General features: G+C 58.7%; 1 protein-coding gene across 3 annotated transcripts in view; it reads left to right on the top strand.

Moving 5' to 3' along the window:
• Positions 1–27,879, top strand: part of EHMT1 (euchromatic histone lysine methyltransferase 1) — a 99,463-nt gene that overhangs the window by 16,217 nt on the left and 55,367 nt on the right. For 2 of the 3 annotated variants that reach the window (XM_053918433.2, XM_053918440.2), the window contains exon 2: positions 24,335–24,404. In XM_053918433.2, the coding sequence (XP_053774408.1) occupies positions 24,335–24,404 (70 nt within the window). The remainder of the gene's footprint in view (positions 1–24,334; positions 24,405–27,879) is intronic. The other variant, XM_053918436.2, reaches the window with a different exon arrangement.

Raw genomic sequence — 27,879 nt, 5'->3', positions numbered from 1 at the left:
GGCGGCCCTGCCACTGGCATGTGCGGTGCACTGCTCTGTGCGCTGGCTCTCCCCCAGGTGCGAGGTCCAGTTTCGGTTTTGTCAGTAGTCACTGTGCACTGGACAGGGTTTGGGGCAGCCTCCCCCTCCCAGTTCAGCTCTCTGGGGTCGAGGTGTGTGGGTCCGTGTGGCACCCCCATCTGCACTGGCACCTCAGGGTGGATGGAGCAGCACGGCGGGTGCCGGAAGGGGCGGGGGTCGTGCGCATTGCCACACTCTGCAGAGGTGCTGGATGCTGGGTGAGACTTTGCTGAGCAAGGACCTTGCTGAGGTGCTGTTTCAGAGGACCTGAGCGAATAACACATTTGCTGGGCAGAGAACTAGTGTTCTTGAGATCCTTGGGGTTCAGGTGAAGGCTGCAGTGGAGGGCTTCCTCCCCAGAAATGCAGGGGTGGCCCGTGGGTCCTCGGTGCTGAGACCCAGCAGGGAGGGAGGAGCTCACTTGCCCTTTCCCACTGCCCAGGGGGAGGCAGCGCCTGTCTGTCATCACTGGAGCTTTGGGGGCCGGTCAGCTGCAAGGGGCAGCATTGACTGGTGCAGTTATCCCAGCCCGTGTGCCGCGCCTCACTCCATAGGGTGCGGTGTGCCGCAGTAGGTGCTGCCTGTCTGGGGGGTGAGAGCACCCTGGCAGCCCCGTCCTGGGACTGTGCATGGCAGGCTGTCCCTGAGTGGTTTGCCTCCGCGAAGGCCGCCTGGAGCTGACGTGTTTTCGTTCATGGACGGCCAGTCAGTGATGGCGGCCTCTGGGTGGCACAACGGAAGGGCTGCTTTTTGGCTTGGATTTCAGGTCAAGGTCAGAACTTTCAGATGCTGGGTTGTGGGACATGTGTGAACTGTGGGCTGTCACATGCATTCTTTCCCGGAATGGTGCTTCTGTGTTTGCTCTGCGTGATGTCCAGGATCATCAGCAGGTTGCAAGACACTCTGCCACCTGGTAGTTCAGAGGACGGCTACGAGTAGTTCAGGGAGCTTGGCACTGAGGCGCGGCGGGCGTCCCCCAGCACTACCCTGTCACTGTGTGCTGGTGCAGAGCTCTGGGCCCAGCCTTGAGGTGATAAGGCCAGAGGTGAGTCTGCACAGAGTCGCTTGTTGGCTGGAGAAGGGCAGGGCACTGTGGCCCAGTGGAGGTGTGGAGGATACAGGTGGAGCGAGGAGGGCTGGCCAGGTAAGGCCTTGTACTTTCTTTCCCCAAGATTTTATTTACTTATTTTTAGAGAGGGGAAGGGAGGGAGAAAGAGAAGGAGAGAATCGTTGACCCATTGCCTCCTGTATGCGCCCCAACTGGGGACTGAACCTGCAATCCAGACACGTCCCCTGACCTGGAATTGGACCGATGACCTTTCCCGGCCAGGACGACGCCTGGGAATCTCCTCCTCAGGTCCTCTCGGGGAGGCGCGCCCCCCCCCCCCCCCCCCCCCCCCCCCCGCCCTGGGAGTGCCGGGCCTGCCGGCTCCGCATGCAGCTGTGTCCCCGAGTGGCCGCACGGTGTTACACTCCCGTGGCGGGGTGTGCGAGTTCCAGCTGCCCCCGCTCTTTACCTGTCCCTCCTCACCCTCCTCTTCTGTGGGAGCCGTCCTAGTGAGTGGGAGGGGCACCTCCTGGTGGTTTGTTTCAGGGTGCGTTTTCATGCTTAGCGAAGGTGAACATCTTCTTTTTCCTTCAAAAGAGATTTTATTTTTACTTAGTTTCAGAGACAGAGGAAGGGAGGGAGACAGGGAGAGAACCATCCATCTGTTGTTGCCTCTGAGATGCGCCCTCACCAGGGACTGAACCCACAACCCAGGTACGTGCCCTGACCAGGAACTGCGCCGGCAGCCTTTCGCTTCGTGGTCCAGAGCCGACTCGGTGAGCCGCACCAGTCAGGCCAAGGCGAGCATCTCCTCGTAAGCTTATTAGCCATTCAGGTATTTTCTGTGTAGGAATTCAAATACTGGGCCTATTTTCTTGTTTTTTTTTTTTTATTGACTTTAGAGAGAGCCGGAGAGAGAGAAACATCAATCCGTTGTTCCACTCATTCACGGGTTGCTTCTTGTGCCCTGACCAGGGGTTGAACCCACTACGCCAGCCTGGCGCAGCGGGTCGGTGCTCCAGCAGGCTGAGCTGGCCGGGGCCCTGCGCCCGTTTTCCATTTGCTTGTCTCCTTGTTACTGACTGAGAGATCTTTGCACACGGCACTCTTCGTTTCACTGTGTCTGCTTTCTGGTGCTCCACAGGTTCTGCTTTGCTTTTTTTTTTTTAACAAACTGAACCCAAGTCCCTCCATCAGCAAAACGGTTTTTTGACTTGCTTTGTTGCAGCACTTGGTTTTTATTGCGGAGGTCTGGCGCCGAGCTCGCAGCGTCTCCGAGGTTGTCCTGGGCTTCAGATTCAAGGCTCTGACTAGGTTTGCGATTCGCACATGTTTTCCCATCGTGTGAGTCGTTCTTTCACTTTCTAACTTTTCTGTGAAGCTGTTCTTTGACACACAAACGTTTTGAAGTCCAGTTTTTCTGTTTTTTTCCGTTTGGTTCCTTATGCTTTTGGTGTTGTGTTTAATTGCTTAACCCAAGTTACAAACTTGGTTTTCTGCTAAGGGTTTTACAACACGTAAGTCTTTACTCTGTTTTGGGTTGGTTTTTGTACGAGGTGGGAGGGCCACTTGATTCCTTTGTGTGTGGATGTCTCGCTGGCCAGCCCAGGTCTGCTGGACCCTGCTCTTTTCCCACCGGACGGCAGGTCTTGGTGCCCTGGTGGAAAGTCGGCTGACTGTGAGTGTGAGTGTTTATCTCTGGTTCTCCAGTCTACGCCCTTGACCTGCCTGTGTCTGCCCTGTGCCAGTGCCACCTTGTCTTGATTGTTGTAGCCATGTAGTCAGTAAAAACAAAATCGGGCAGGTGTGAGTCCTCCAACTTTGTTCTTTTTCAAGATTTTTGAAGCTCCTTTGGATTCCTTTCATTTTCCTAGGAGATTTAGCACTGGGTTGTTAGGGTCTGCAAAAAAGCCTTCTGAGGTTTTGATAGGGGTTGAAAGTGCAGGCCAGTCTGGGGCGCAGCCACCTCAGTGCTGAGTCTTCCCGTCCACGAATGCAGGGCGTGCTCCGTTGCTTACGTCTGGTTTCTGTAGGCACGTTGACACGCACTGCTAAGCCTGCCCTTCTTGGTTAAAGATATCTCTCAGTTCTTTTTGATGCTTTTGTAGTGGAACTGTTGTCTTAATTCACCTCTAGCTTGTTCACTGGCAGCAAATGGAAATGCCATCGATTCTTGCACGCTGACCTCTTACCGTGCAGCCTTGCTGAAGCTGTCTGCGGCTCCCGGAGCTTCTGTGGGCGTCCCCTGTGCCAGGTCGCACCACTGGGCCCTGCGGAGCTCATTTCAGACCTGGACCCTTCCCCTGCTGTCCCCTGATCCACGGCTCCTACTGACCCTCCAGGAACATGTGGACGAGCCGTGGTGGGCGAGGCCATCCTGTCTCATTCCTGTTTGCAGGGGGCGCTTTCGGCCTCTCGTTGCACGTGGGGTTTGCTTTGGGTGTTTGACGTGCTCCGAGTCAGGCTGAGGAAGTTTTCTTCATTCCTGCTTGGTTGAGTGTTTCTTTCTTTTTTAAAAAAATATTTTATTTACTTGTTATTATTATTATTTTTAGATAGAGGGGGATGGAAGGGAGAAAGAGAGGGGGAGAAACATCAGTGTGTGGTTGCCTCTTACATATCCCCCACTGGGGACCTGGCCTGCAGCCCAGGCACGAGCCCTAGACTGGGAATCGAACTGGCGACCCCCTGCATCGCAGTTTGGCGCTCAGTCCACTGAGCCACACCAGCCAGGGCTGGTTGAGTGTTTCTATCAGAAAAGGGTGTTGGGTTTTGTTACATGCTATCTTTCTTTCTTTGGCCTTTGTTGAGATGGTCACGTGGCTCTGTGGTTTTGTCATTCATTCACGCGGTGCATTACATTGGTTTTCACACATTGAATCGACTCTGTCTGCATGCAGTGAACCCTTTTTGTCAGATGTTGTAGCCGTCTTCTTGTGGCTGCGTCTGGTTTGCTGATTGTGGAGGGTTTTGCACCTGCATTCATAAGGGGTATCAGTCTGGGGGGGGGGTTTGATGACGCCTTGGTGCAGCTGGCGTCGGGTAAAGCAGCTCCTCGGAGGGAGTCGGGAAGTGCCCTCGTGTGCTCTGTGTTCGAGAAGAGTCGGGGAGGCCTGCGTGTGCCGTGCACAGGCCTGGCAGGGTTTGTCTGTGAAGCCGTCCAGTTCTGGGCTTTGCTGTGGTGGAGGGTTTTGGTCATTAATTTAATCTCTTTACTTAAAGGTGAGTTTTCTGTTCTGGAGTCGTTTCTGGCTCTTTGTGTCTTTCTAGGAATCACTTCATCTGGCGCCTGCGTTGCTGGCGTGCTGCCGCCCCTCGCGCTCTCTGCGGCCGTCTTGGTGTCTGAGAGAGGGGCCGGCACCCCCCTGGTGCCCCTGACGCAGTGCCCTCGGTCTTTGCTCTCTGTTTCTGGGTCCGTCCCGCCAAAGCTCTGAGTTGTGTTGAAACATCAGAGAAGCAACTTGACCTTGCTGTTGCTCTGTTGTTTCTCTTTATTTTATTTGTTTTCACTCCAATCTTTTTTTTTTCTTCCGCTTGCTTTGAGTTTAGTTTGCCTTTTTTCTAGTTTCTTGAGTTGAAAGCCTAACATCTTGGTTTGAGTTTTTTCTGGTACAAGAGTTTAAAGCGATCCATTTTCCTCAAAGTGCTTCTTTAGCTGTGTCATGGTTGAATTGTGTCCCCAAAACCATGTTAACAAGCCAGCCCCCACTGCCTCAGAACGTGGCCCTGTTCGGAAATAGGGTCCTTGCAGGCGCGCTCAGGTGAGGCTGTACTTGAGTAGGTGGGCCCTGCTTTAATGTGGTCAGTGTCAGCGTGAGAGAGGGCAGTGCCTGTGAGTGCAGACGTGCCCCACGGGGAGACTGTGGGGAGACCAGACCGGCCGGAGCCCTGGAGCGATGCGCTTGCAGCCCGACCTTGCCGTGGCCAGTGCCATGGCAACACCCGCAGCTGAGCGGCGAGGGGGCGGCTCCCTTGAGCCATTGGAGAGAGCCTGGCCCCTGCTGGCTCCTTGATTTGGGACTCCTGGTGTCCAGAACTGTGAGGCAGGGGATTTCTGTTGTTTTAATTCACCCAGTTGATGAAACTCTGTCACGGCAGCCTAGAAAACTAAATCAAGTTGTCCCTTACAAATTTTGAAATGTGTCTTTACATATTTTTCAGGTCAAAATGTTCCTTTTAAAAAATATTTATTTATTTTTAGAGAGAAAGAGAGGAAGAGAATTATCAATGTGCTGTTGCCTCTTTTACGCCCCCTACTGGGGACCCGGCCCACAACCCAGGCGTGTGCCCTGACTAGGAATTGAACCGGCGACCCTTTGGTTCACAGGCGGGGGAGCTCAACTACTGAGCCGCACCAGCCAGGGCGCGCTTCCATGTAACCTTAAATACAGGAAACAAGACCTGCTTTTGTCGTGCTGTTTGCATGAAACCCGAGCCCACTATTTTAAAAGTATTGCCCCTCCTTTTAAAAAAGGGGGGGCTTCGAACACTCACTGGTCTGTGGAGAGCGCAGCTCGGACTTGCTGGGGGTGGAGGTGTCCACCTGGTGGGTCCTGGGCGGCCCCCAGGCGGCTGGCACCCGGAGGGGTGAGTGGGGGCGGCCTCTCAGTCTGGGGCATGAGTCTCTGAGGCGTGTCCCTCGGGACAGGGCTGGTGACGTGGCGCTCGTTCCCGTGCACTTGACCTCAGACGCCTTCCTCGGTTTTAGTTCGTCGGTGTTTTTTAAACAAGGCTGAACCCAAGAGACCCTAAGGGAGCCAGTTCGTGTGTGTGGGATGGGCTGTCCCTGAGGGTTCTGTAGAAGGACCCTCTGCCGTTTTAGGGTGAAGACAGTCACGCAGATGGTTTCCTCCTGAGAAAACGGAAGTGGTTTTAGCCCGTGTGTTTGTCTGAGGGTTTCGGACCCACCGTGGGCCCCGGCTGGGCAGTGCTCGCTGCTTAGGGCTGCCTCCGTTCTGTGAAGTGGTGGCCTCTGCTGAGGAAGGCTGCTGAGCGTGCTTGGGACAGCCTTCTGCCAGCAGGTCCGTGCGTCTGCCTGCCGCTGGCTGGGGAAGCGTGGATGGAGGGCCCGTGAGGGGCAGGTGCCTGCCCTCTCCCCCTGTCAGCCTTCCTCACACGCGTGCTCCCGGCCGATGTGGCCTGGGACAGGGGTGTCTGTTGTGCTGACCGGGTCACCTCCCCACCCACCCACGGCACTGCTTTGATGCAGTGGGGACGGGAGGCCGCCCAGAGCTGCCGTACTGGAGACCAGGGAAGGCCGCTTATCTTGGCAGGGAGGAGCACCTGACCTCTGCAGCCACGCGGAGGGTGAAGCAGCGTGGTGCTCCGCTTGGCCAGACTAGTGAGGCTCCCTTATCTCCTCCCTCCCTGTCCCTGCAGTAGCCTTGTGGGGAAGGGGAGAGCCTGGGAGGGCTCGCTTGAGAGAGGAGCTGGCTTCCAAGGGAGCTGTTTCCCTTGGAAGGACAGCAGGGAGGCGATGGGCAGATGCAGAGACCCAAGGCACAGAGCTGGCCCTCGGGTTGTCTAAGCTACTGCCCAGAAAACGAGCCGGCTTGGGGCACGAGGCTGACGTGCCCTGGGGGACCTGGGTAGGGCCCTGGGGTCAGTGACGGTAAACGATAGGCGTAGAGCGGGTTGGTTCACAGGCTGGGGGTTCTGGAGCTGGGTTCATGGAATGAAGGGAGGGGAGGGCGGGCCTCTCTCCTGGCCCCGGGGAAACGCCAGCTCTGACTCCAGTGCTTCAGTGCTTAGAGGAGAGGGCTGGGTCCTCAGGCCCCCAGCCTCCGGAGGGCCTGGCCTCCCTTGTCCTTGCCGGCGTCCTCTTCTTCCTCCTCCCCCTCCTGTCTTCTCTCCCCGCTCCCTCCACTCCCTCCCCCTTCTCTGCTCCCGGTCAGATGGAAGGTCCTTCTGTGGGAAGGACAGGCTGCGGTCCTGGGCACACGGAGGGCAGGGCCGAGGGATGCCTCGGTTTGCTGCTCATGTTCAGGGTTTTAGAGATGGGGGCGTTTTCAGGGTTAGAGGGTTGTTACCTTCTGCCTGAAGCAGCAGGAAGCATCTGTGGATCGAGAGAAAAAGGACGACGTAACCAGAGTGGAAACATTCAAGTGAAGTAAAAGCTGTGACTTGTAAAGACCCGTTCATCCAGTCAGGCATTTTATCTGCCTTTCGGACAGCCCGAGTGGAGAGGCGCGCGGTCAGGCTGTGCACTCAGAGGTCTGGCTCGTGGCATCTGCAGTCTTATTACAGGAACGTGTCTGATGCAGGGTTTGTGGTGCTCGCTGGGGGTCGCGGAGCCCAGGAGAGAGCCCGTCCAAACCGTCCCGCCGTCAGAATAAACCGCTTTTCAGAGTTGTGACAGATGGCACGTGGGGCCTTGGGGAGGTCGTTTTCTCTAACCCATCTCCACTTCGCAGACGTGTTCTCATATATTCATTTACTTCTTTGTTTTTAGAAAAACAGAGAGGGAGAGAAACATCGATGTGAGGGGGAAACATCGATCCATCTCACACACACCCCGATCGGGGGACTGGACCCACAACCCGGGCACGTGCCCCGACCGGGAATTGAACCGGTGACCCTTGGCTTCGCGAGACGATGCCCAGCCCGCTGAGCCACTCCAGCCAGGGCTCACGACTTTTTTAAAAAGAAAAGTGAGAGAGAGCTCTGAAGGGGAGAGAGCCTGTCTGCAGACTGCTGAGCAGACACGTGTCTTCTTTCCTGCCTTGGAAACGGGGTGGGGCCAGTGGGGGGCAGCCGAGCAGGAAGAAGTACCAGCTGGGGAAACGGTGGGCGCTAGCTGCCCACCTCTAGGAGCGTGTTTGATACCAGGCTTCCGGACTTCTTCTAGAAGAGGAACATCTTTCCCTGCCTCTCCCCTCCATTTCTTCTCCTCCTCCTACCCCACCCACCCGTCCGTCCACCCACCCACCATGTCTCCATCCACCTACGCGCTCTCATATCCATCCATCCCTCATTAATCACCTGTCACGTGCCAGAATTACTAGTCTAGAAACTTCCTTAGGTCAATGAACAGAACACAATAACACGGAACGTTTTCATCGTGCCGGAAACTCCATTCCGTCAGTGGTCACCCCCACTTCTTCCTCCCCATAACCCTGGGCAACCGCCGGTCTGCTCTGTGTCTCCATAGGTTCGAATGTTCTGGACACTTCATGTGAACGGAGTCACACAGTGTGTGCTGTTTTGTACGCGGCTTCTTTCCCTTCTCGTGCTGCTTTTGAGGCGCCTGTGGTTTTGGCGGTTTTGGCGGTGTTGGTGTCCAGTCACAGCCCGTGGCGTGGGCGGGACAGACGTGCGGGTCGCTCCCGCTCTCCATGTCCTGAATGTGCCGGCTGTCACGGCGTTAGTGTGAACACACTTGTTTTGCATTTGTGGGTTGACTTCACTTTCTTGAAGCACAAAAGTTTTTAGTTTTGATACAAGTCCAGTTTATCTTCTCTGTTTGTTATTTCTTTTGTGAAAGTGATACGTGATTTGAGACTTAGGAGAAGGAAGGGCGTGGGTTCTGGGAGGAGAAAAACACCAGTGCCCAGGCCTGGAGCTGGGAGGCTGCCTCAGGAGCTGGGGGCATTGCGGTGGCTGAGGGCCTGCCCCTGGGGTGGGCTGGAGACTGAGACTGAGGGAGGGTTCAGCGCACAGCCGTACATGGGTCCCTCTGGCCGCTGGTGGGAGAGGGTCCTAGGGGCCCTGGAGACAGGTGAGAGGCTGAAGGCCATCAGAGCAACGGATCAAGGTGTGCCCTTCACACCTTGTCTTTCCTGTCCCACCCACAGCACTGCCTCTCTCTGCGCACTTCCTCTTGGACCTTGCTTCCCGCCCACTGGAAGGTTGGGGCTCCTCCCAGCAAGTGCACTGGCCCCCCCCCCACTCTGCCCTGCCCCCAGGCCAGGTTCCAGGCTTTGCCCAAGGCCCTTCTGTGCTTGCTGCCCAAAGGTCTTCTCTCCTCCTCCCCTTCCCTCCATTCCCCTCCCCCTCCCCTCCCCCTCCCCTCCCCTTTCTCCTCTCCCTCCTCCTCCTCCTCCTCTTCCTCCTCCTCTCCACACCACCACTGTTTTGCTTCATCTGCACACAACCGTTGACTCCCACTGTTAGAAACCTTTGCTTTGTCCTGCTTCCCCACCAGCTCTTTCTCTGTTCTCATGGTTTCTTACACCAAACCCTCCCAGGGTTGTGGGCATGCTGAGCATGCAGGTGAGAGTCCTCTGTCTTCTGCTCTCCCTTTGACCTCTGGGCAGACCCTGCACCCCCGCCCAGCGTCAGGGTCCCGGCCTCTCATCGAGCCATCCTGGGGCTCTGGGTACCGTCCAGGGTTGGTGATGCCCGTGTCTGAAGTGGCCCACCTGCTCCCCACTTCTCCTTCCATGGGGACACCCCTCTGCTCCCACCTCCCCCTCCGCTGATTGTCCCCCCATCTGGAGTGCTGGGAGGGCCGGGGGCGCTCTCCTGGGCTGAGAGCCTAGCTGTCTGGCGAGGATCCCTCTGTCCTATAGCCAGGTGGGACTGCTCCTCTCCAGCTTCGTTCTTGGCCCCTGTTGGTGAGTCCTTCTTCCAGACCCCGTGCTGCCCGTGGCCCACATGGTGGGACGGCTGGTGCAGTGGACTCTTCCAGGGCCCGGCCCCCTGTTCTGCGTTGGAGGTTCCCTGAGGGTCTCCAGTGTGTGGCTGTCCCCGCTCTCCCAGTGCCCGTCTGCTTCAGGGAGGGGCCCCGAGCGCTCACATTTCTCCTGTTCAGGAAGAAACCGGGGGGAAGCAGAGCAGTGGCTGGCATGGGGAGTCTGAGCTGTGGGCTGGCAGTGGTTCTGGGAGTATTTGTCACAACGAGCATGTGTTAGTTTTACAGTAAACAAGCTTCACGGAGACCTTCATTTGCATGCATATTTAACTCATATGATTAATGCTCATTACTTTTAAAAAATACCGTGGAAGCCTGAGGGGAAGACGACCCTGCCCTCTGTGCCACAGAGCAGCTCCCCCCCCGTACTCATGGTCTGTGGTGCCGGGCCCGTCCCCCACAGGGCCCGCCACTCGGACCTGCTGTGCCCAGACACTGGAGCAGAGGGTCCCCAGGGTCTGTTCTGGGGCTGGACGGTCAGGCTGTCTTATTACTGAAGCCAAGGCATGGGCCTCCTTCCCGGCCACGCTGCCTGAGCGTGGCACCCATGTCTGGAGGCTGCCTGTGCCGGCTGTCGCACTGCCGCAGAGCGAGCACAGGGCGAGCCAGAAAGGTATTTTCAAATACAGAAAGCAGGGCCACTCTTGTCTCCTTTTTTGTGTTGAAAAATAGCTTTCATACAAGCATATTTATTTTAACATGCAGTGGGTTTATTGTTATTTTTGAAGAAGTGACGAGGACTGAGAACAGAAGCTCTCTGGGCTGTAAGTGTGCTAGAGCGCAGCTCGGGCTGGGGACGGAGAAGTCTGAGAACCTCCGGTTCACCGCGGACTGAAGGGCTTGGAGGACGGTTGGGGACAAACCAGCCAGCAGACGCTGCGTTCCCTGTCGAGCTTCCACCGAGAGGGGATGTGTGTCCAGCTCATGTCACGGGCTTCCAGGTCGTCCGCTGCTTTGGATTGCTGCTTTGGTTTATTCCCCTCACCGTGCTCAGTCCTCTGTCAAAACGGGAGCGTTGAGCCCTGGCCGGTGCGGCTCAGTGAGGTGAGCTCCAGCCTGCAAACCAAGGGTTGCCGGTTCGATTCCCAGTCAGGGCACATGTCTGGGTTGCAGGCCAGGTCCCCAGTGGGGGGGCGCGTGAGAGGCAACCACACACTGATGTTTCTCTCCCCCTCTCTCTCCCTCCCTTCCCCTCTCTCTAAAAATAAACAGATACAGTCTTTGAGAAAAGTGGGGTGTTGAATGAGACTCAGGGGCACGTGTGCGTGCATGCCCCGTGGTTTCAGTGCTGTCACAGAGCAGCGTGGTGGAAAGATGAGAAACCTGCCCGGTGGTCAGCAGTGCGGGAAGCACGTGGATACACTGCTACGGTTTCCTGCGCGTGGTGTGCTGTGGCGGCCACCAGATGGCGCGGCTGCTCTGCTGAGCCACAGGGCTCCAGCGGGCTTCCTCACAGCAGGCAGAGTGGCCAAAAGCGCCTTCTGCCCGCGGTGGCGCAGGTCCCAGAGAGGGTGGGAGCTCTCCCTGGAAGACATTTTTCAAGAGCCTGCTGTGTCTATGCCGGGACTCAGCTGTCCTGAGGTGACCATCAGGTGCCCACCCCTCTGCATTTCATGCGGGACTCCCACCTCCCTCTCCTCACTTCGACGTCCTGTGTTGTCCAGGAGGGAGGTGCCCTCAGGACAGGTGGGCCCTGACGGCTGCCGTGTTGCTGGAGGTGGGCCTGGAGCTGAAGTGGGCTCTGGCCTGGGGCTGTGCCCAGGGACTGTCCTGAAGCTGGGGTCACTTACTGTCGTGTGGCCAGTGCCCCTGACCTGCCTCGCACCTCGCTGAGCTGGGGGCCCCCATGGGCAGCGAACAGCTCTGCCGAGCTGGGGTGCCAGGGCTGTCCTGGAGTCTGCACCCGATTCTGCCTGCGTTTCAGACTTCGTCCTGCCATCAGTCGTTTCGAGGCCGAGCCTGTCCTGGTGGTGACCGTGCAGAGTATGGTCTGTGGCCAGGCTGGAGGTGACAGAACCGCTCTGCGCCTGGGACACGGCCCACGTGGGAGAGGGCTCGTCTGTGTGCCGAGCCCACCACTGGGCTGGGAGTGCCTAGGAGCACGTAGGTCCGCTCTGGTGGCTCCAGTGTCCCAGGAACCATGGAGCCTGCTGTCCCCACTGTCTCTGGCGTGGCATGAGGAGATGGGGGTGGCAGGGAAGGCTTTTCAGAGGCCCTGGGTCTCAGCCTCGAGCACAGCCTTCGGAGGACCGACCCCACGGCAGAGCTGGGGGGACCCACTGTCCGTACTGGCTGTGCCGCAGGGGCACGTGCCAGGAGCCCGAGGACATGGAACAGGATTGGAATCTTTGCCGGCACCTGTCCAAGACTCGAGGCGACGGGGGCCATGCCGCACAGCAGCTCTCTGCCAACGCCCCTTGCCCTGTCCCCCGTGCCGCCACTCGACTCTGGCTCCTACACTGGGCAGACACCCCAGAAGCTCCTAGACTCGGCGGGGGACTTCCCTTTTGTGCTGTCTGTCTTTCTCTCCAGTCTTGAAGAGCTCGTGCAGCCCAGGCAGTGGCCTCACTGGGCAGCTCTCTGGAACCTGTCAGTGTGTGAGAGGGCATTGGGGTGTCAGGGGCCTGCGTTTTATTTTCAGCATTTTATAAGTGGACTCTTGAGAGAGCCACTGAATGAATACACGTCAGGTGCTGGGGAGCTGAGTGCAGGGCCGCAGAGATGGACAAGTGCAGGCCCACTTCTCAGGGCGCCCTGTGTGTTGAGGGGACAGGCTGTCAGCAGGGGGCCGTGGGTCCTGGCGGCCCTTGTGGCAGAGTCGGGTCTTCCAGGGTGAAAGCTGCGGAAAGATGGGCGCCATGGCCGGAGGCTCAAGGGCATGGGGCCCCAGGGACGCCAGTGGCTCCGTGCGGTTGGCTCACGTTGTTCTGGGCGGGCTGGTTCCGGACCTGAGAACCGCCAGGTTAAGGGCCAGCAGACTGTTTCTGTGAAGGGCCGGGGTGTGCCGGCCACACATGGTCTCTGATGCGAATTCTTTTCTTTTCTTTTTTCTGTATGTGTGGAACGGGCTTGGGCTAGGTCCAGCCAGTGGGTGTGGTTTGTGGGTCCCGCCCCCACATTGCTGCACCTGCTTGTGCTGTGTGAGGACGTGTGGGCCTGACCTCACGGCTGGGAGGAGGGCTGTGTTCTAAGAAGGTTGTAGTGAGATCACAGCTCTAGAAAGGTAACTCAGGCTGCAGACGAGATGTCATGGAAAAGGGGAGAGACTGGAGTTAGAGAGTGGAAGTGGTCTGTTCCTCGTGCCAGTGGCTTCAGGGACGAAACGCCGTGAGCTGAGGAGGTAGCAACGGACTGGGGTGCAGGGCTCCGGGCCCTGGGGGCTGTGTGCTGGTGGGCCGGGCTGGAGTTTCCTAGCTGGGGTGCACAGCGGCCACCGCAGTGCTGGTTGTGACCGCTACGAACAGTAGCTTGCCGTTGTGCGACACACCGTTGCATGTCGTAAAGGTGACGTAGGTGTCCTCATTGCCCGGCTGAGTGAGAAAGACCGATGAGAGGCCGGTGCGTTCTGCAGTCCGGTGTGAGAGCCTGTCGGGGTTCCCACCAGGATGCTCACCACTGACGCACCAGGTGGGACCTTCTCGGCTGCTTCGAACCTCGGGGGAAGCCCTAGCGTTTTCCTAGATGTTCTTGGGCAGGGGGAGAGTTTTTGTCATGAAAGTTTTTCTGCATTTGTTGAAGTGGTCATTGTGGTTTTTGTGCTATATTGTGTCAGCATTTATCACACTGATTTTCGGGTGTTCCCTGGTGTCCTCGATGTGTGACACGGCCCTTGCGGGGCCAGGTGGGAAGCGTCCTCTCTGTGCCGATCCGCAGTCACGGAGGGGCTGAGTGTGCCTGCTGGCCGTCGGGCCCCCGCTGCGTTCTTTGCCCGCCCTTTTGTTGTCTCTGGAAACCGGTTTGCGGCTGTTACTCGTCCGCTCGCTCTACAGTTGAGTGATGTGAAACCCGTGGCCCCGAGCCGTACAGTGGGGCCCTGGGGGTGGTGGGCTGCTCCCAGCGGGCCCGGGGCCTCGGCGCCACTCCCGGCGAGATGAGGTCAGACCGGCCCTTCCGACAGCCCGAGTCAGCCGCGCGAGTGTGTTTGCACGGGAGGTGTCGGGGAGGCCACGCACAAGTGGGCGAGAGTCGGCCTTCGGGGTAACTTTCACTTTCTGACCTCCCCAGTTTCCCTTACTTAAATTAAAAAAATAAAATTGTAACCAATGAATTTTTCTTTTGAAAATCAAATTCTGTTCAGGATCTACCCTCTCTCTTACCCTCTCCCACTCTGCCCACGGCTTCAATCAGGATGAGTTTGGGGGACGTTCTTAGGTTTTACTGTTTTCCTGTCTATAAAACTGTTTTTCTTTTGAGATGCTGTCAGACTTAGCAGAAAAGTTGCAAGGATGACGGAGGGTTTCTTACCGTCCATTTGAGATCGAGTTGCCTCTGAGATGCCCCGACACTGTGTCTGGTGCCTTTCCTGCAGAGGCGCTCGAGCTGAGCTCGGTGCAGCCGCCGGCCGGGAGCTTTTGCCACACAAGGTGCTGCTTTCTGATTTTGCTGCTATTTACGAGGCCCGTCCAGAAGGCGTCCCGCCATGAGTGTGAAAATAGAGACAATTACTGAAGACACAGGAAACACTGCACACGGGACGATGACGCCTCAGTCCCCTTCCAAGTGGGCCCCTGGGACCTCGCACAGCTCTGCCAGTCTCTGTCAGCTGCCCCGTCGTATTTCCCTGAATCTCATCAATGATCTGAAATCTCTTCCCTTTCAAAGGTAAATTCAGTTTGGGGAAAAGGCTGAAGTTGCAGGTGCTAAATCTGGGCTGTAGGGGGGCTGAGTCACCTGGGCGATTTGATGTTTTGCCAAAAAACGCTGCACTAGACGGGATGCATGAGCGGAAGCTGCCAATCACCAGGTGCCCATAGCTGCGGCCTTCTGAATCACGCAAATAGTTTCCATGGAGGAATGTTCAAGCTTCACACAAAACCTGATGCAGATTCATTGCTCTACTCAGTCATGTTGAGTGTGACGGCCACACAGTTCACATGCTCACTCAATGGCGTCTACCTCCCCCACTGACTGGTACAGTGGAGTCGTCATTGTTCACACATGCGCATTCCAGTCCACCCTCCTTGGCTGCCAGGCCACATCGGTGTCGCCACAAACCGTTCTCGTTGTATTAACCATGGCTGAGCTTTTTCCGGTCAGACCTTGTGTACCTAGGAATGGAATTGCTGGGTCACTTTGTAATTTTTGGTTTAACTTCGTGAGAAGCTACTGAACTACTTTGCATAGCAGCCGTGCTCTTTGCACTGCCCCCAGCAGTGCCTGAGGGGTTCGGTGTCTGCCAGCCTCCCCCACATTGTCAGGGTCCATCTTTTCCAGTTCACAGGTGAGCGCTCTGTCCACTGAGCCCCGCCAGCCAGGCCAGGGTCTGTCTTGATCACAGCTGCCTAGTGGGCGTGAGGCACGTCGCCGTGGTCTTTGCACTGGGCTGGCCTGCCCAGCTGCCCCACTGCCCCTCTCCGGTGGGGCCCTGCTCTCTGCCTGCTTGGCTCTGGTGGGTTCTGCTCCCTTGCTCCCTAGTACAGGAGCTTGAAAGTTGTTCTCTGAGCATGGAGGTCACGACGGACGCACAGGGAGCTGCTCACTCCGTGGAAGTGCAGAATGGGCAGAGCTGCTGAGAAGGTGGGCCGGACTCTGGAAGATTTGGAAATGGCATAACACGAGGGTCTCGACAAGCACCAGGCCGATGTTAGAGCTCTGGGTGCCCAAGTGTCCTGCGGGCAGGGCCCTCTGCTGGCACGCAGGAGGTCCTTGTGTGTGCCCGGGGTGTTTCTGACAGCTTGTCATCCGGTGGTTTTTCCAATCAACTTTTTTCCCTTTGGGAAGGAGTTCTTACAATAGGGAACATTGAGGAGATGTCCTTTCAGACGTGTCTTTCGTGTCTGGGGCAGCATCTGGTGACTGTGTGCTTTGCCCGCTGAGTGTGCTCGGCAGCAGTGCGGGACACTCGGGGCCCTAGTGGAGTGAGGCCTGTGGGCCCCGCGGACAGGCTGGTGGTGAGGGCATGGGCGTTTGTAGCTGGGGCCGGGGGCGTGGTGTGTGCACACTCACGGAGGGCCTGAGACAGCCCCCGTTGGGGCCGGGGTGGATGGGCAGGCCAGAGGGACGTCTGTCCACCCTGTCGGGAGCAGGCTCAGCGCAGCTCTTCAGTGTGGCTGCCACGGGCTGTTACAGACGCACATAGCCTCTGTCCGGTGTGTGGCAGCGGGAAGAGGGACTCCGAGCAGGTCCTGCTGCGTCCGGCAGGGGGAGGGGCCTTGCATTTGAGCTGCTGACTTGGGGGCTGACTGAGGGGCAGGAGGGGACGTCTGGCCCGTGGCGGGTGTGAGATACCTGTGTGGCTTGTTTGCTGAGGGTGTCGGACAGGAGCAGTGGCTGCCATCTGTTGGACACTTACTCTGTGTCATGCGGTTTTCCACCCTTACACCTTCCTCCCCGTGCTGGAGGGGTGGCTTGTACTGCTGCTCCCGTTTTGGTCGAGGAGAACGTGGAGCCGTGAGAGGCTAGGTAGCCAGGATCTCACAGTTGTGGGGAGCGGAGCCGACGCCTCGCTGTGATGCGCAGTGGGTGGCGCTGGGCCCTGTACAGCGAGCCTGTGGGCCTCCCGCTCCCTGCCCCAGCCCCCACCCCCACCCCCGCCAGTGCCCTGCCCCGGCCCCAGGGGTGCTGGGCCCTGTTTCTTTGACTACATTGTCTCCTGTAGGATCTGGTTTTTCTTTAGGATTTTATGATGAATTTACTTACCTTTTAAAAGATTTTATTTATTTATTTTTTAGAGGTGGGAAGGGAGGGAGAAAGAGAGGGAGAGAAACATCAATGTGTGGTTGCCTCTCACGTGCCCCTACTGGTCACCTGACCTGCAACCCAGGCCTGTGCCCTGAGTGGGAATCGAACTGGCGACCCTTCAGTTTGCAGGCTGGCGCTCCATCCACTGAGCCGCACCAGCCAGGGTGATGCTGAATTTAAGTGTCCATCATACACAGCAGCAGACCATTTACAATCCCGGGAGAATTGTCAGGATCTTGTCACATGGCTCTATCTTGACTCACTCCTTTTCCTTTCTGTGGTTGCCCAGGTACCTGGAAGCATGTAGACGTCAGACGTCTCCAGCTCTGAGCTCGGAGCTTGTATATTTGAGAAACGCATCCCAGTGCATTTTCACAACCTCTCGCTGTGTCTCAGTCTCCCGCCAGTAGTCAGGGTGTTGTGTTGTGGTTGGCTTGTCTGTGCCGGGTCTACACCGCACATAGGCGGGGGTTTGTCATCGGAACCATCTGTCCCCGCTGCTGTGTGTCAGCGCGCCCCACGTCCGCATTTCCGTTCCCAGTCCTCTAGGCCCGCGGTTTGGAGCCCAGCTTCCTGGTTTACTTCCACCAAGGTAACCTGAGTATAAAAAGCGGAGGCATGCGGAGCGCCTCCCCGAGTGTGTGAAGAAATGCACTCTTAGTTTTCATGAAAACCCTTCTTGTCACTTAGTGATAATCGGAGTCACGTCGGCTGTGCGTTGCTTTTGGCAGAGCAGCTGTCACAGGAAAGTCGACTTGGGACAGTTACGAAACGTTCCTGGAGACGACACAAGGGATGCAGCGTTGAGTTTCCTTCCAGCGTCCACGCGGCTCCTCCTGGATGGTCTCAGTGACGAGAGCTCTGCTCAGCTTGTCTTCTCGAGGGTGGTTCTGCACGGCAGTGTGACCCTGTTGTGGTTGTGGGAGGGGGTGAGTGCAGGGTCTGCCGCTCCGCCACCCTGACTGGGAGTCTTTCGGCTGTCCTGTGATGGAAGCTCTTGTTGCCACGGGGGATGCAGGAGCTAGCTCTGTGGAGTGGGACTGGGTTGCCCCGGTGTTGCGCGGTGACTTGGCGTGCTGAGTCACTGTGGCACGAGCGGGCACCGCTGGCTGACATGCCCCCGTGAGCCTGCGCCCAAGCTGACTGCAGCGTCCTTGTGTCCTCACCGTCCCTGCTCTGTGTCCTCCACCCGTGAGGCACTCCCTCCATTTGCTGCAGGGCACTCAGGAGGGAGCGTGCCTTTGCCCGCGCCCAGCCTGTGGGAAAAGGCTGTGCGTCTCCGTGGTGTCATGTTGAGCTGGGTGCCTGTGAGCACCTAACGGTGCCAGGCTACCACGCCCACTGCCACTCTGCTGTGCAGTCCTGAGGGGACCCGGCTCCCAGGTGCTGCTGTGTAAGGTGGGAGCTGTCAGTGTGAGAGCCAGGCAGAAGGTCCCCAGGGAAGGGGGACATTGCCCAAACTTGACTCAGTCATTAATCAGTTTGACTCAGTCGAACTACCCAAAGTTAGAGGGGACTGATGTGCGAGCTAGAAAAGTAGCTTGTGGTGGCGAGAGACTCATGTGACCTCAGGCAGACGCCAGGCTGGCACAGAGGTCACAACTGGAGCCCCTTGTGTTCCTGGCTGGCTTGTTTTGTTTTCCACAGTCCTGGGGCGGCCCATAGCAGGACTTCACTCAGAGCGTTCTGCACAGGGTGGGGTGGGGAGGGCTTTCCTTGGTGCCACTGAGCCTGGCTCGGCTCTCGGGAGGTACTGGGACAGAGCAACCTCAGCCGTGCAGCCAGCGTGGTCAGGGAACAGGGAGATTGCATGGGGATGTGGCTCACTCACTCAGGGGGAACTGGGGCTCGGGGAGGGGAGGTGCACCGTCTCAGTGGTCTGTGGCCACGCTGCCTGACACTTGGTGCCCGCCCACCTGCCCACCAGCAGCAGTGCTGGCTGGCCCTGCCTCCTGCAGGCCAGTAAGTCATAGGGCAGAGGGTACGGCTTTACTTGCCCGGGAGCCCGGGGCCTCACCCAGGACACCTGAGCCCTGGGCGCAGTCACCTGCAGGCTCGCTTACTTGCACCTCTGGCCCTCTGGCCTTCATGCTGGTGGTGATGTGGCTGCTGATTGGACGATGTCCCCAGGCAGCCCGTCTTGTGGTCTGGGCTCCTGATGGTGTGTGGCTGTGCTGGTGCCACTGCCCTGGCCTCAGACTCCCTGGAGCTGACGTGGCCACCACCGTGAGGGGCCAGGTGGCTGCAGGGGCCATGCGGTCAAGGCAAGGGGACACAAGGCCCACCTCCCCCGAGGAGTGTCAGTATCGCCATGCCTGTGGGTCATGAGGGTAGGCAGGGTGCTGGTCGGGGGGTCATTGGGAGGTCCCAGGAGCTGAGAGCACTCCCCTGGCCACGGTGGGGAGGCAGCGCCTTGGTTTCCTCTTTGCAGAGAGGCCAGGCAAGGGTTAAGTGGCAGATAGGAAGGGAGTCTGTTCCCGTGATTTCGCACAATCCCATGAATGTGAATTCTGGGGTGATGTTGGATATTAATTGTGTTTTCCAAATTTAGGAGACTAACTCCTTCTTCTGCCAAGGGAAGAAACAAAAGGACAAAAGGGGGAAAGGAAACTACCAGATAGTGACAGCGCCCATTCTTTCTGTCCTGACCCTTTCGATAATTAGCCAGCGAATCTGGTGCGTGGAGAATAGTTTAAAATTAAGGGATGGACAGAGAGTGCACTGCATCTCACCCGTTTCCTGGCCTGGATCGGCGTCCCGTGTCTGAGCACCTGCTCGGAGTGGGCAGCCCTGTGTGCTGGTCACTTCCCCGTGGACGACGCCACCCTTGGCCCAGGTCTTGGGCAGGCGGACATCTGAAGCAGAGAGCAGCAGGGGGTGGCTCAGCACGTGGCGTCTGGCTTTGGCCAGAGCCGGACGTCTGGCTGTGGGAAGAGGAGGCCCTTCTTGTCTGCCTCATGTGTCAGCTGAGATCTGGCCCCAGGGAGGGGTCAGAGCAGAGCCCAGGGGGCAGGGCCTCCCCTCTGAGGTCTCTCAGCTCCAATCTGCAAAAGTGGGGTCACTTGTGGACCCACGAAGGTGAATTAGTTCCCAGGTGCTATGAGCAGGCAGAAAAATGTTCAGAGAGTGTTTGCTCCCTTTTTCTTTCCCTTGCCATCGTTGGGCATCTCTGCAGCCTGGTGGACAGCACTGGGGCGGTGACTGGTGTCCGGACACCAGTGTCCGGTGAGATGCCTTGGGGCCAGCCTCACCCTCCTAGTCTGGTCCGTCTCAGACCTGTTCCGAATGGCTGTGACCTCTTTCAGCTGAAGGCGTGTGCTGCAGCTAAGGAGTCACCTTCTTGACCTCGGTGTGGGAGCCGGCGTCCGCACCCCGAGGCCTCCTGCTCTCAGGCCTGCGACCTGAGCTGGAGCTGGCGCTGTGCTCGAACCACGGGTCGTGAGGTCTGTGTGCCATGCTGACCCCGCGTCAGGCTTCCGTGTTTCTACGGTGGTGGTCCTGCAGGGTGTGCCTTTCTGCCCCTCCCTACGTGGGCTGGCCTGTCCCACCAATGCTGCCCGTGTCCTGTGCAGCCAGCCGCCCGTGTGCGCTTCTTGCGATGTCAAGGGTTTTCCTTTACCCTCCGCAGGAAGGGCGCCTTTTCTGGTTGGAGCCTCCTGTGCGTCGCAGGAGGCAGTGTTGTGTGTGGCAGTCAGTGCACACACGGGAACACGCCGGAGTCCCAAGTGTGGCTGATTGCGTGGTTGCGTCTTTGGGAAATAGACCAGATGCAGCTGGGGGTCAGTAACTGAGGTGGGCTGAGGGGAGGACAGGCTTTCTGGGAAAGGTGTCCTTGCAGGTGGTTGGCCTGAGTCGATGGGGTCGCACAGCCTGCTCCAGAGGGGCGTGGTGCTCAGCAGGGCTTCAGTGTCACTCTCCCCTCCCTGGCTGTGCGGGGGCCCTGTGGAGGCCTGAAGACCACTGGGGCAGAGGAGCCTGCCGAGATGGTCGCTGTAGCTACCTTCTGTGGGCGTGGCATGGGCACGCTCTGTTCCGACTCGCCCGGGGTACAGAGGGAGTGCAGTGTGCTTGGCTTCTCCAGATGTGGCTGGAAACCTTTGAGTTTGACATCTGAGTAGGAAAAGCAGGGGTGACTGAGCTGCGTGTGTTCACTGCAGATGGCGTGAGCTGCTTCCTTAGCCCTAGCCTCGTGCCTGCGACTGACCGGGTGGACTGTGAGGTGCCATAGGCTGTTCTGTCCTCAGTAGCCTTGAGTGCCTGTGGTGGGTGGGGAACCCCGAGGTCACTGCTGCTTGTGACCCAGGGGAGGGCTGGAGCTGGTGGCTGAGGGGCATCTGGCCTAGAGGAGGCTGACCGACCCCAAGCTGGGCTCGGGCCTCTGACCTCTGACCTCCTCTGCGTGGGTCTGCGAGCCTCCCACGCTGGGCTCACGGGAGCTGGGAGTGTGGGAGTCTCTCCTCTTGAGCCTGAGGCCGGTAGGGCCGGCACATGGTCCTGCTTCTGTTTTCCAGGGCTTCAACGTGTAAACTGATGAGACCCCTTCGGTGCTCTTCCGGGCTCGTCTTTGAGGAATTTCGCTACGGGTTGTCTAGAGTTCGCTAGCCCTTCTTTGTCTGTGATGCCTGCAGTCCCTGAGGGCGTGTCAGAGCTGCTGCGATGGTGGCCGCCAGCCGCTGCTCTCTCAGAGCAAAGGGAAACAGCAGTGTGCAGGCTGGTGGGGCGGTGCCTGGGGGCTCTTCACCTGCGTGGGGGAGCCCTACCTCACGCCCCCTCGTTGGTGAGCTGGTGCAGGTGCAGCTGGGGCTCGGGGCTGCCGGTCACATAACCGAGAAAGGCGCACATGAGACCCGACCCCACTGGGTGTGCTGGGGGTGGGCAGACAGGCCTCCTGAAGCGTCTGAGGTCAGTGGGAGGGCGAGCTCAGTGCCCTGTGACAGACTGTGGGAGCTTCCTCTTCCATAGCGAGGGGCAGGGGAGGCGAGGCGTGGCTGCCTGTGGGTGAACAGTGACACCGCTCCATGAGTGGCACCCGCCCGCACGTGTGTGCACACACATAAACATGCGTGCCCGCACACAAGCACACACACAACCCCTCTCCCCTGAACTACTCAGGGGTCAAGGGCAGACTCTGTTGCCTCGCTCTTGTCACAGGCAGGGAGGGCACATCTCCTGCGTAAACGCGGCACCCTGGCTGCAAGCAGGACTCCTCCCATGGAGGCGGCTGTCTGGCCCAGCAGATCTTCGCCTCTGTAGCCGTCCCCATTCCGGACAGGGGCCCTGGCTAGGGGCTCTGTCCTCTCCTCACACGAAGGGGCTCTTGGAGGGGAGGCCAGTCGATTCCTGGAAGGCCCCTCACAGCAGGGTCCAGGTTGTGCGCTGGCGGTAGAGCTGCCCCAGAAACAGGTGTGTCGACAGTGCTTTGTCCACGGTGGTCGTGGGGTTCAGATGACACCACCAGGCTTCCCCATGTGGCGTGACTGCTGTTCGCTTTCCGTTGAGAAGATGGTTTGAGACTGTGTCCGGGCTTCCCAAAGGCCACCCACCCTGGGGTTTCCGTGGAGACTGTATACCCCGGTTGTCCTCCATCTTCACCCGTCGGCGTTGTGTCTCTTAACATCCACTCCCTCGTCCACCCCACTGTGGACATGGGCCCTGATTTGCCAGTGGGTTATCAGTCCATTCTTGCCCTTCGTCATTCTGATGCCCAGAGCCCCAGACTGGCAACTGGGTGCCCCTCTGTGCACTTGTGACAGCCTCCCCGGTTCTGAACACCACCTTGTGGGCACAACGCGACCCCCTAAACTCATCTTGTCCCTGTCCCTTCCCCACCCGTCAGCCCATGTCCAGCAGCCTGGCTTCCAGGCCCTGGCTGTGGGCAGAGCTTCCACCGCACGTGCCTCCAGCCTCCTCCTGGTGTCCGTTATGGCTCCTCTTGCAAATCAGAGGCTCAGACCAGCCCCCCCCCCCCCCCACCCTCCGCCCTGAGTTTGGGGAAGACTTACTCGGCCTCGGCCGAGGTGGAAAGCCTGTGGGGCTGAGGCCTGCGCAGCAGCCCTGGTGACTCGGCCGGGGCCAGAGCCGGGTTCTGCTGCAGGTTGGGCCACAGGTCCCGTCTTCAGCCCTTGCCTGGTCCCCTACTGGCCTGGTTGGCCTCTGGCCCTTCTAGAAAGGTGACAAAAACCTTGCGCCCTCTCAGTGGGTGCACGCACCTGCAGCCCACGGAGCACATCTGAATTGGGGAGGTTTCTGGTCCTCCTGCCCTGCTTGTGGGCCCCGCTTAGCACGAGGCTCTGTCTGAGCCCTGCTCGGCCCCTCGCCCGCTGGGTCAGCGGCGACACCTCGGCCTTCTCCTTTGTTCACACAGCGGGTTCTCTGGATCTGGGGTGTTCCGGAGACTCTGCCTGGGCCGGGAGCTGCGTGTGGTGTGGTGCTGCCCCTCACTCACTCAGCGGCCTTCCCTTCCGCTGTCTCCTTGAAGGGACCCGTTCATTCTCCTGCCACGTACTTACCGCGGCGCCCTGTGCGTGCTGGGTGCTACAGACGCGGGGGAAACACATCTAGACTGGAAGGTCCCTCCCGTGAAACCTAGAGTGCTGTGGGTCGCACAGGCTGGGTGGTGTGTCTTGTGGAGGTGCCAGCGAGGTGTGACGAGGCAGGGAGGCTGCAGGAGAGGCTGTCGGGTGTGTGGGGCTGGGCCTGTCGAGGGTGGTGGGCTGTGGCCCCGGGTGTGGAGGGGGGCCTCAGGCCTGGCCGTGGGGCTTTGCTGCCAGAGGAGACTGGCTTCTCCTCGTGGGCGAAGCGTCCTGGTCGGAGCCCTGGAAAGAAGTGCTCCCACCTTCTTTCTGGGAGGGAGGCACCTTGACCCCCAGTTTGTGACAGCACCTAGCACCCTGCCCCAGCGTCCTGCGGCAGCGGTGGTAGTGCAGACAGGGGTGGCAGGAGGGGTGGCTTCGAGGGAGTCCCGGGTCCAGGGTGACGGGGGCAGGACCCCTGCTGCTCTCTGAGCCGCTGTGGGCACTGCGGGAGCTAGCGGTGAGCGTGAGGCTCCGTGAGGACGTTCCAAGAGCACTTTGGTGTTTCTTTGGAGGAAACATTTGAGCAGTTACACGTGTACCAGGAGCGTTACGCCCCTGGATTCTGGAACTCCCAGTGGGAAACCTGGAGGGTGTGCACCCCACTCCTGTTACCCCACGAAGGCCTGGGGAGACCCGGCACGGAGCTTCCGAGGTGGCGGGCATTGCTGCACCGGGGGTGGGGGACCCGCTTCTCCCAGGCAGGTGCTGTTGTCTTGGAACAGTTCCAGGAGGCCTGTGTCATTCATGCCTCCACGTGATTCGGGGTTACTTAGTTTTGGGGTTTCTTCGGTGATTCGGGTTTACTTCATTTCTCCGTTTCTGGGACTTCTTGGTGGGTGGCTGGACATTTGGGACACTCAGGTGGACTCTCATCGGCAGCAGAAGGCGCTCCGTGGGAGTTCACGGCACTTCTGGCTCAGCCGTGTGAGTGGCTCACCAGACCGCCCTTCTTGGAGCCCGACCCCAGCACTCAGGCGCGCTCTCCCCTGGGCTGGTGTCCTGCTGCCTCCTCTGGAGGAGCCCGAGCCACTGGCCTCCCCGTAGCCCACAGGGGCTCACTTCAGAGAAGCCATGCTGGAGAATTGCATAGCCTCCCCTGCTGACCGTCTTTCTCTTTAGCAGGCGGTGCCGGCGAAGGGGGAGCCGAAGCAGGACTGCAGCATGAAGACCGAGCTGCTGAGAGAGGAAGGTGAGTGGTGCCTCCTGCCAGCGCCCCTCTCTCTGCCCAGGTCCACGCACGACAGTGAGGCCGCGTGGCCGTGCCGCTGTCTCTGCATCTTTATTCCCGTCACGCACAGCTACAGCCCCACGGGGTGCCCACTTGGCCACAGACCAGGGCGTGGGCACTCACTCCAGGCTGGGGCGCAGCATGGTGCTCCCGGCCATGCCTCACGGTGCAGGACAAGATGAACTCGGGGCTCAGGAAGCTCCCCGGCCCCTCCCGGCCCCTCCCGCCCCTCGAGCCTCTCCTTGCTCCTATGCTTACCCTGTCGTAAAGCCCGCATCTCGTGGTTTTCCATAGACACCGTGCACCCGGAGCTCGCTTTCTATCACGTTGAACAGTCTTTGCCTTTCTGGGAGAGTTTGGACCATCCGTTTGCCAGGGTTTAATGGGATCACATTGTCCTGTTTTCCGTTTTTCCCTTTCCTGTTTGTCTCTTCTCCCTCTGTTACTGCAACCCCTGGAGCTGAATGCACTTCACACCCCCTTTCCTCGCGGCCCCCCGGGTGGCTTGTCAGCAGTTTCCCCGTGCCCCCAGGCTGCTCTGCGGCTCACGGTGCTTGTCCTGAGTTGTCCGCTTGCAGGGGCTGTCCTGCGGCCGTGTGTGTGCAGAACACCCCCCCCCCCCCACCGCTGCCACCTCAGGTGTAGCCTGGGCCTGTGCCGGAGCCTCGAGACACAGGGCCCCGGGCTCGCTTGAAGCACCCAGTTTCTGGTGAACACAGTTTCAAGTGAGATGGTTAAATGCTTTTTACTTCTTTTCGTGTTTCTTGCTTCTGGTTCTCTCTTCCTTTCCATTTGTAGAGGAGTTTCCATGAGGGGTCATTGCCCTGCCACCTGAAGAACTCTGTGTGACATTCTCTGATGCGCTTTTTTGCTGCTAATTCTCTCAGCTTCTGCTTGTTTGGAAACGTTTGAAGGGTGTCGTGTGGCTGCAGGGCTCTAGGCGAACCGTGTTCCCTCTACAAGTCGCTTCCTGGCCAGCATAGTGTTTGAACAGAAGCCGCTCTGGCCCCTCTCTGTGCTGTGCTGCCTGCGACTGCTTTAAACCCTCCTCACCGCTGATCTTCAGCCATCTGATCGTTGTGCTGGGGCCTGGTTTGTTGGTGCTTACCTTGCTTGGAGTTTTTTAAGCTTCTTTGTTCACTTATTTTATCGTTTCCATCAAATTTGGAAAATATTTGACAAAAACCATTTTTCAGCCATGGCTTCTTCAAATGTGTACGTTTCACTTGCTCCCACTGTGGGCCCCCCGAGGAGGAGTGACTGAGGCACGCCCCGGGGCCCTGTGCCGCTGAGGGGCCGAGGGCGCTCTCGCTGGGCGGGCTCTTCGCTGTCCGGGGCAAACGCCTGGTGGCTTTGTAAGGCGTGTTTCCGGAACACGTGCCTGCTCAGCATTCCCTGCAGCCGTGGCCGGGCTCCCCTTTGTCCACACTCTTCCTCGTCGTCCGTCCGTCTGTCTCTGTCATCGTAGCTGTCCGGGGGTGGGGGGAGTTGTGGTTCCTCATCGTGGGTTTGCCGCTCTTGAGTATTGAGCCGTGTTTGGTTCTGACGGAGGCCACGCCATCAGATTTTCTCCAGGGACTTCTGTGCTTTTGGTGTGAAGTCTAAGACACGCAGTCTAGCTCAAGATCCCAAAGGTCTTTGTTTTTTCCTTTTCTTTTTTTTAAAGATTTAATTTATTTGTTTTTAGAGAGTGGAAGCGGGGGGGGGGGGGGCGCGCGGGGAAGACAGGGAGGGAAACATCAATGTGTGGTTGCCTCTCACTTGCCCCCTACCGGGGACCTGGCCCGGAACCCAGGATGTGCCCTGACTGGGAATCGAACTGGCGGCCTTTTCGCTCGCAGGCTGGTGCTCAATCCACTGAGCCGCAGCAGCCAGGGCCCTTCTTTGTTTTGAGTTAACTTTTCTCTGAGGTATGGAGAGGTTAGGGTCTAGGTTCACATTCCCAGTTATTCTTTCCAGCATCGGTTGTCGGAGGTCATGGCTACTTCCAGGTGCTCGAGTTGCCAGGGAAGGTGTTGCTTCTGCTTCCTGAGCAGAACGCCCTTTATCCTGTGTCTCCCTGGGCAACGCCCTGACCGGAAGTGCAGAGTTGTGTGGAGCGTGAGCACCGCAGTGAAGGCAGAGGCCAGCCTGCTCCTGTGGAGCAGCTTTCCCCTGTCGCAGCGCCTGCGCCCCGGCACCGGCGGGCGTCCCCGTGCAGTGGTGCTCCAACACTGTCTCCCTGCAGGCGGCACGGGCCCCGGGTGTCACGGGCTCAGCCCATGGACTGACCCGCCTCAGATGGCCGTCCCATGCAGAGGGCCCGGTGCCCACACACCGACCTGCTGCAGATTGGGGGCTGCCCTCTGCCCCTCTCAGGCTGGGTGATTTTCTAGAACACCCACCGGACTCTGGGCAGCACTTGACTGTGAGCTGGGGCATCGTGAAGGACGCAGCTTGGGAACAGCAGGTGGCAGAGATACAAGGGTCAGGTGCTGGGGAGGGCGCAGGGCTGTGAGGGCTCCCTGGCACCGCACCCACCTGGGTGCACAGCCCGTACCTAGGGGTTTTACAGAGGCTTCCCCTGCAGGCGTGCCACATTCCTCGCTCAGCCCCCAGCTCCTCTCTGCTCCCTGGGCATGGGTTTAGGCTGCGGTGCCCAGCTCTGCCCGTGGCACACTTGCTGCTTTTGGGGACTGGTCCCTCCCAGGAGCATCCCCAGAGTCACCTGATTAGAATAAAGGACACTCCAACACCCAGAAAGTGCGAAGGGTATAAGGAGCTGTGTGTCAGGACCCAGGATCAGAGATCAGATGGCCGCTTCCTGCTCCGCCAGCCACCCCGAGTGGCCAAGCTGGTCTTTCTCTCGTCCTGTAGCGTGTGGTGTGGGCGTGTCACAGAGCTTTTCTAGGCCACATTCCTGTTTTCCTGCATTCTCCCTTGTTAGCGCCAGGTTCCCAGGCCGTTTCTCAAACTGAAGTGTGTGAGTGTATCAGCAGGTGTGTGGGCTGCCCCTAGGGACCTGGCGTCGGCAGCTGCGACTGGGGCAGCTGTCGGGGCCGCCTCTGCTGCAGGGAGCTGGCCTGTCCTTCTCTGCTCTGCTCTGCCAGTTCCTTTGTGGTCTGTGAAGATGCACTGCTCCGTGGCTTTGATGCTCCTCGGTTCACCGGTCGCACTGTGGGTGGGCCTCGTTGTGTTTCTAGGGTTAATTCGAGGCGACATCTTGGTATTTTGTCGTCCGTTGAAGGTCATGAAATGACTTAATTGAACGTTGTCTCCACAGAGGCCTTGAGTAACCTTGGTTAAAATCGTACAGCCTGGCCCCAGCTGCGGCTCAGTGGACTGGCTGCCGGCCTGCCAACCACAGGGTCACTGGTTCCATTCCCAGTCAGGGCACAGGCCTGGGTTGCAGGCCAGGTCCCCAGTAAGGGGTGCACGAGAGGCAACCACACATTGA

This window comes from Desmodus rotundus, chromosome 1 (genome assembly GCF_022682495.2).
Source record: "Desmodus rotundus isolate HL8 chromosome 1, HLdesRot8A.1, whole genome shotgun sequence".
NCBI lineage: Eukaryota > Metazoa > Chordata > Mammalia > Chiroptera > Phyllostomidae > Desmodus > Desmodus rotundus.
Note: the sequence above shows the minus strand (reverse complement) of the source record. Positions and strands in the feature narration are given on the sequence as shown.